This window comes from Brassica napus, chromosome C7, assembly GCF_020379485.1.
Source record: "Brassica napus cultivar Da-Ae chromosome C7, Da-Ae, whole genome shotgun sequence".
NCBI classification, from domain to species: domain Eukaryota; kingdom Viridiplantae; phylum Streptophyta; class Magnoliopsida; order Brassicales; family Brassicaceae; genus Brassica; species Brassica napus.
The window spans coordinates 13951738-13960350 of NC_063450.1; the positions used below are offsets into that span (position 1 = coordinate 13951738).

Sequence of the window (8613 nt, forward strand, 5' to 3'; positions counted from 1 at the left end):
CTCAATGATATGCATTACAATTGTATAAGAAATGAAATACGGCAAAAAAAAATCGATGTTTTGAAACCCCAAACACTACTTCCTCGGTATTTCCTCTGAATATTCCGACGGAATTCCGAGGAAGATAAGGGTTTCCTCGGAATTCCCTCGGAATTCCCTCGGAATATTCAGAGGAAATTCCGAGGAAATAGGGTTTTTAAACCGAAAACAACGTTTTGCGGTTTGAATAACACTTTTATAACCCTTATTAAGTGTCTTAGACTGATTATGAAGTCAAAAATTTGTTCCTTACCCTATAATAAACACTTTTCCGATTGTATGAACGAAATCCCCACAACATAAGAGAAACACTTATACACTTTAATGAACGGTAAAGGGAATACTTACAATTCGTTTTGAAATTTTGTTATTTCATGGTTTATGATCATGTATACAAAGAATCCTCAATGGTATGCATTACAATTGTATAAGAAATGAAATACGGCCAAAAAAATCGATGTTTTGAAACTCCAAACACTACTTCCTCGGTATTTCCTCGGAATATTCCGAGGGAATTCCGAGGAAGATAAGGGTTTCCTCGAAATTCCGTCGGAATATTCCGAGGAAATTCCGAGGAAGTAGGGTTTTTAAACCGAAAACAACGTTTTGCGGTTTGAATAACACTTATATAACCTTTATTAAGTGTCTTAGACTGATTATGAAGTCAAAAATTTGTTCCTTACCCTATAATAAACACTTTTCCGATTGTATGAACGAAATCCCCACCACATAAGAGAAACACTTATACACTTTAATGAACGGTAAAGGGAATACTTACAATTCGTTTTGAAATTTTGTTATTTCATGGTTTATGATCATCTATACAAAGAATCCTCAATGGTATGCATTACAATTGTATAAGAAATGAAATATGGCCAAAAAAATCGATGTTTTGAAACCCCAAACACTACTTCTTCGGTATTTCCTCGGAATATTCCGACGGAATTCCGACGGATATTTAAGTATCCGTCGGAATTTCCTCGGAATATTTTCATTTAACCGGGCAAATATTTCGAGAAAATTGAAATAGAAATTCCGAGGAAATTCCGACGGAAACTATCCGTCGGACCCTAGGTTTTATAACCACGAGCCGCTTCTTCTTCCCAATTTCTCTCTTCTTTCTCTGCGCGGCTCCTCTCTCCTCTCCGGCGATCTCCCCCTTCTCACCGACGATATCTCCGGCGATCTTCCCCTTCTCTTACACAAATCATGTAAGGACCCTATCCCACTCTCTTAGGTTCTATTTGTTAGGTTTTTGTGTAGATTTGATAAATTTTTGTTAGGGTGATTGGTTAGGATTGTGATTTGGTTGTATAATAGGTTTAGAATTGTGATTTGGTCGAATAATTTGTTTTGTTGAATTGATTTAGAATTTTTTTATAAATATTTTATTTTTTTGGTATTTATAAAATCGATTTTTGTATATAAATTCGATTTTTGTGCATAAATTCGATTTTTTTATTTTACAAAACGATTTTTGTATATAAATTCGATTTTTTGGATTTTACAAAACGTTTTTAGTATATAAATTCGATTTTTTGGATTTTACAAAACATTTTTAATATCTATAAAACTTTTTTTGTGATTAAAAACTATTATTTGGGATTTAAAAAAAAAATATATAAATATATATATAATATAAATTTCTATATTTATTAAACATTTTTAATATTATTAAAACTATTTTTGTAATTATTAAACTATTTTTTATTTATTAAAACTATTTTTTGTTTATTAGAACTATTTTTATATATTTATTAAACATTTTTAATATCTATAAAACTTTTTTTGTGATTAAAAACTATTATTCGGGATTTTTTTTTTTAAATTAATTTATATATTTCTATATTTAATAAATATTTTTTTTTAATTTACATGTCTCATGATGATTAGACCCGGCCTCGACAGCGTCGTGGTCGTGGTGGTACGGGGAGCCAGTCTCGGGATTCCAGCCATTTTCAGGATTCTCCTTCGCCCCACAGCTCCTACCATATATCTCCCTCTGCTGCACCCGCTCCTGCTCCTCTCGCTCCCGCTGCTGCACCCGCTCCTGCTCCTCCGGGTCCTCCGGGAGTGATGAGTGTTGCGGAGTTGGTTCGACAGCCCGATCGTGACCATCTTCCCTATCTCACTCCGTATCCACATGGACGGGGTCAAACATGGTAATTAAACATTTTTTTTTTCATTAAAATTTGATTCATTATTAACTGTTTGTTCTTTTTATTAGGTTCAACCGATCCGGGAACGGGATCAGCGCATGGATCAACCGTATGATGTACTCGGCCCTCGACAAGGGACATCTGACTTTGACTGACTTCCCTACCGACAAGCAGCATCTGTGGTTTCGTCAGTTTGCGGTAAGTATTCTAATTTTTTACTTATATTTTTAATCTTTAATATAAATTTTCCACTAATTGTGTTTTTTTTTCAGCAAGAATTCAACTGGAATTCCGATGAGATGCTCTTTATCTATCACCACTTCGTCCATAAAGTTATAGACAACTATGGGAAGCAGATCCAAAAGTGGAAGAAGAAGTGGGAAATCAACAAGGTTTGTTTTTAATTTATTAAACAATTTTTTAATTTATTAAACGATTTTTTAATTTACTAAACTATTTTCTTTTTTTTTTATTAAAAGGTCTCAAAGTCTATAAACAACACGGTCTGGACGGAGTTGTGTGTGCATTGGGATAAGGAAGAGACGAAAGAAACTTCTTCCACCAACTCCACCAACCGCAGGAGCGACCGTAAAGGGAAAGGCGTCTTCAAGCATAACTTGGGTGCTCAATCTATTGCCTCTCTGAGAGATCGCATGGTAAGTTCAGTCGCTTTTTCTTCAATTATTTAAGTTTTGAATTTTTATTTTTTGTGCATTTCTTCTAATTTCTAATGTTTTTTTAATTTATATTTTTTTCAAGGCGGAAGAAAATGATGGCGAGCCGGTTGATGATCTCGCCCTAATGAAGAGGGCGTATACCAACAAGAAGACCGGCCAGATTGATGACGGTCTTGTGAGGGAAGTGGTCACCCTGGTCCAAACTCAGGTGCAGGACGAAGTGTCTCAGCTTCAAACCGAGGATGACGCTTCGACGGCTTCGACCAACTTGTCCCGGTTTCGAATCAACGAAATCGTTGAATCCGTAAGTTCTTTTTTTTTTAAGTTCAATTCATTTATTTCTTGATTTAAATTTGGCTATTTTCTATTTCAGTCGGTTCCAAAGAAGAAGGGACGTTTGGTCGGTTTGGGTCGTCGCACCCGGTCGGTTCCTCCTTCTTCTGCACCACCGCCCTTTGTTGATCCAGAAGTACTTACGGCTCAGTTGAAGGACAAGGATGATCGCATATCTTTGTTGGAGACCCAGATGGCGGCTCAACAGGCGGGCTATGAGGCACAGAGGAGGTTGAACCAGCAAATGATGGAGATGATGCAGAGGATGTACCCGAACGAAGTGTTCCCGGACGTGCCAGACCCGTAGTTTTTTTTTTTTTCAAAAACTCGGAATGTTTTATTTTTATTTGTACAACTTTGAATATTAACTAATATGATTTCAATTTTAATTTTAATTTTATATTTTCGAATTTAAATTTCAAAAATTTTATTTTTTTAAAAAAAATTAATTTTTTTTTAAATTCCGAGGAAATGAACCCTCGTAATATACCGAGGGACTTGTTCCTCGGAATATACCGAGGGACATGTTCCTCGGAATTTTCCGAGGGTTCATTTCCTCGGAAATTCCCGATGAAAATTCCGAGGAAATTTCGTCGGAACTTCCGAGGTAAATTCCGAGGACTTTCTCCCTCGGTATATTCCAAGGAACTTTCCGACGAACTGGTGGTCCTCGGAGTTTCCTCGGAAATTTGGTTTCTCGGAATTCCGTCGGAAAATTCCGAGGGATTTCCGAGGAAAATTGAATTTCCGAAGAGTTATTTCCGAACATTTGTTTCGTCGGTATGTCGTCGGAATAACGTTATTCCGACGACATACCGACAATTTTTTCCCTCAGTATGTCGCTGTTTTCTTGTAGTGAGAAGACGAATACAACTGAGATCTCAAGCAATCGATCACGACGACTTGATCCCTCAGCAAGATCTCACAGAGATCGCCATTGAAGAGCACAGCCCAACAACCGAATGTTTACAACAGGAAACGCATAAAGAAACATTGACGACAACATTCTCTTTTTATTATTCTAATAACAAACTCTTCTTAAACCCTCTGAATCACCCAGTGTTCTCCATTTAAGTCGCTTTTGCGCCACTTTCTCCCGTACTTGTTGACTTGGCCATCTCTGCTTCCTTCTCCTTGATCCCATAATAAGTTTATGGGGCATATCATTAGATCATCCAAACTTACTTAAATACTCTTATTTAGGGTTTTAAAGTTTGTTGTGTTTTGCTTGTGACATTAGAGATATGTTCAAATCTCCTCGGGAAAACATAAGATCAGATGTGTATATATACGGTTGTAAGGTTGCACATATTCAACAAGATAGTCCATTTAATCAAAGAGTTCTCATCTTTATCGAATTGGACATTTACAGTGAAGGATGATGATGGAAAAGTGTTAGCTCAACTTGATCATGATTGGAGGGGTTTTTGTTTTGAGGTTTGTGTTCCTTAACAACTGCACTTGCACAATTCCTAACTAAATGTTTGTTTAATCTGAAATCGGCACGTACTGAAAGTACGCACGATTTTGATGGTGGGTTTAGGAGAAGTATTTCTGTTGAGTTCGGAGCTAGGCGAAGAACATAAAGAGGTTTTATTATAGACTTAAAAACATCCGATTGAAGAATCTGGAAAACAGTAACATAGTTTAGTTATTGTGAGCAATTAGCCTTGAAGAACAAGAAATGTTTCTGGTTCAATCCATGTTGAATATAAGAATGTGATACATGTATTGTAGATGAAAAGTCTGAATAGCTCGTTTATATATATGGCATACGTATAATAACAGATGCTGGGCAGTGTGTAATCCGATTTGGATAATCTGATGCTGCATTGAAAAGTGCCCTGCCAAATGGTAATCTTTTACCCATCTCGACTGGTATGTTTTGATTTTGTTTGTTTACTTTGACAATAGACATCTGAGGAGCTTTGCTTATGAAACTCATGACAGATAGAGAAGCTGTATGTAAAATGGCCACTGTCTCTGTTGTCGTTGCTCTAGCTATTTACAGTCTCTTTCAGGTTTTCCAATAACTTGAGCATTCTCTGTCTCGTTTGAACTCTTAGGAATAGCCAGACTACATGCAACTTTGAATAATCTGATATAAATGTTTATTATATATAATGAATGATTATTTTGGAAGACGACCCAATGGGTCGAATAGTAAAATATGATACATGTCTCTGAACAAAGAAGTAAATCCAATCACCAGAAGTCATTGCATGAACAATACCCGGCTCTGAAGTGATGGAATCTACTATTGTCTCTCACAATGATCTCTCGTTGATAGATACGAGATAGCAACTTAGTTACAGAATGACAATCATTACATACCGTGAGGTTTTTCAGAACCCTTATTGGACTGTTGCTGTTGTTGGTTAGAGCGTAAGCTATAGCCAATCTCTCACTATGCAACTCCAGTTCAACCTCTTTCTCTTTCTCGTCTTCTATCCGCAACAGGACCTGTCTAGTATCCGCGATGTGTCCCACCGCTTTCAGCTTCTCCCTCATCTCCTTTAACTTTGCATATATTTCCTCTATTTGTGGATGCGATCTGTCTCCTACAAAAAATCTGTGAATCACACCTTTTCGCTCAATCAAACTCCATCCTGCTTCCTTCTTGATTCCTTTCTTCTTCATAGTCTCTCTGACTTCCGAAACTTTCTCCCATTTTCCAGCAGCTGCATACATATTCGACAGAGGAACATGGGACTCTGGAGCTAAATCTATTAACTGATGCGCTGCGTACTCACCCATCTCTATATCTACATAGTTCCTGGCTCCGCGTAAAAGGCTCATCCAGATTACTTTGTTTGGTCTCATTGGCATTTTTTGAATAATAGTTTTCGCATCTTGGAGATTCCCAGTCCTGCATAACGCATCAACTAGGCAACCGTAATGCTCAATTTTATGCTCAACTTTATACTCTTTTACCATCAAATCAAAGTAGAAACGAGCTTCATCTACATATCCAACGTGACTACAAGCGTTCAACAACCCTACAAAGGTCACTGCGTTGGGCTTGATGCCACTTTCTTGCATCTGTTTGAATAGTTCCGATGCTTCATCCGCCATCCCGTGCATCCCTAGTCCTACAATAACCGAGTTCCAATGACCCAACTTCTTTCTATGTATTGATCTAAATGTCGTTAAAGCACTCTCGATGCTTCCACACTTGGAGTACATTTCAATCAGTAAAGTTCCCATCACACCATCGGATCCAATCCCATTCTTGACCATGTAAGAATGAACCCATTTTGCTGTGCTAAGAATAGCGGATGCAGCCACAGCAGAGATCAGACTTGTATATGTTGCATTGTTAGGCTTCAGATCATCTTCCTCTTCTAACATTCTGACAAACATACTCAAAGCTTCTTCAACCCGACCATTTACCTCGTATCCTGCAATAACTGTGTTCCACGTGATCAAATTCCTCTCAGGCATGATCTTAAACAGGTCACAAGCTGATCCAAAATCCCCTGATCTCATATACCCGTTGATCATCGCGTTCCAAGACACCAAGTTCTTTGTTGGCATCTTATCAAATACATCTCTAGCAGCCTCGACTTTCCCTGATTTTGAGAACCCGTGAAGCAAGGCAGTCCAGGAATACGAATCTCTGTCGGGAATTTCATCGAACAGCTTCATTGCAATTTCAACATGGCCGCTACGAGCATAACCATCAATCAAAGAGTTCCAGGTAACCAAATCTCTCTCACCCATTTTGTCAAACACCTTGCGTGCACAATCAAGCATTCCGCATTTGGAGTAGAGACTCGCTAAACTGCTCTGAACGAACTTATCCAAGGTGAGACCAAGCTTCACCGAAACTCCATGAATTTGCTTTCCTTCTTCAACCGCACACAAACGAGAACAGCCCTTTAAAACGCAAGGCAGTGTAAAGTTATCCGGCGAGAATTCACTGAGAAGATGAGAGAATAAACAGATTGCTTCGTGGGAGCGATGGTTTTCGACATAGCATTTGATCATCATGTTCCATAAGGGAAGAGAAGGGCTTTGGATCCTATCGAAAACGGAGCGAGCGTAGATTAGGTCGTTGATAGGTCGGGCAGTGTAGAGCGAGAGAAGGCGGGAAGAGACGGGAGGGTGATCGAAAGTTCCGGTTTTAAGAGATAAACAGTGAAGCTTCTTAGCTTCTTCTATTGTTTCTGAGCATCTGAAGAGGGATAACAGGTGATGGTGGTGGTAGTGGTGGACGGAGGATGGCGGCACCACCGCTGCTGCATTCTGCATTTTCAAGATAACTGGTTGGTTTGGAGAGACGAAGCGGATCGATAACTCTTTAGTTTTCTGCTGATGCCTTTATTGTTTAACACACAACATTATTTAAAATAATTCTTGGGTTCGAATTAAACTATGAAAACTAGATTATGATTAAAACTAGATTATGATTAAACTTAAATAAACAGATTTTTGGTGAATTTTCATGTTTACCAAAATACATTCTTCCATGAGAGAGACAGAATTCGATGAGATACATAACAGTATTATACTTTTGCTCTCTATATATATGATAAATAATTATTTAAAAAATGAAAAATTAAAAAGATACAAAAAGTAATATTTTTTTTTTATGTTTCGAATTATACTTTTTTAAATTTAAATTTTCTATAAACTTTTTCTTTGAACTTTTTAATGAAGCTTTTTATTTTTTTTTTTCAAATTTCATTTTTGAAATTCAAAAATTATTTTTAAAATTAATTTTTAGAATTATTTTTAGAAATTTTTTAGTATTTATTTATATATTTATTAGAATCCTAAACTCCACATTACAAAAACTCTATCCGACTTCGCAACTCTAAACCCTAAATCTAGATTAGTTAATCTTAGGGTTATAAATGCTTTTTTGTCTCTTTAAAAGTGAGGGTAAAAATAGTTAAAATAAACATGAAAAATAATATTATGAATGTGGTATTTTTGACAATTTCTCCAGATTTTTTGTTTGTCAACGATACAAAAAATCAAAAGCCTTTTTTCAAAAAAAAATAATACAATAAAAACACAGGTTGTTCATTATTACAAATATGATATTTGGGATAAAATTTTTCCTTTAATTCTTAAAAGTATATTTTTACCCCAATTGAAAACACACAGAATCAATTTATTTAAAAAGTTTCGAAATTGATTTAAATTGCAAAAAAAAAATTCGAGAAACAATCCTTAAGACTGTTGTTAAACATATCATTTGATAATATACTATTTTAAAACTATTTATAATTAATGAATAAAAAAATTATTTAAAAATTATTTAAAATGTTCAAAACGTGATTACAAAAATTAAAAATATTACAAAAATTAAAAATTATTACAAATTATTAAAAATAATTAAAAAATAAGGGTTTTTTGCAAAACTGACTCAAAACTCAAAGTCAATCACAAAACTA

The 8613-nt window shown here is 36.0% G+C and overlaps 1 protein-coding gene across 1 annotated transcript; it reads right to left on the bottom strand.

Moving 5' to 3' along the window:
* Window positions 1-5302: 5302 nt before the first annotated feature.
* On the bottom strand, window positions 5303-7735 carry LOC106407581 (pentatricopeptide repeat-containing protein At1g08070, chloroplastic). Its single transcript, XM_048763512.1, has one exon. The coding sequence runs from the start codon at window positions 7460-7462 to the stop codon at window positions 5414-5416; it is 2049 nt and encodes a 682-aa protein (XP_048619469.1). The 5' UTR covers window positions 7463-7735; the 3' UTR covers window positions 5303-5413.
* Between the last annotated feature and the right edge of the window lie 878 nt (window positions 7736-8613).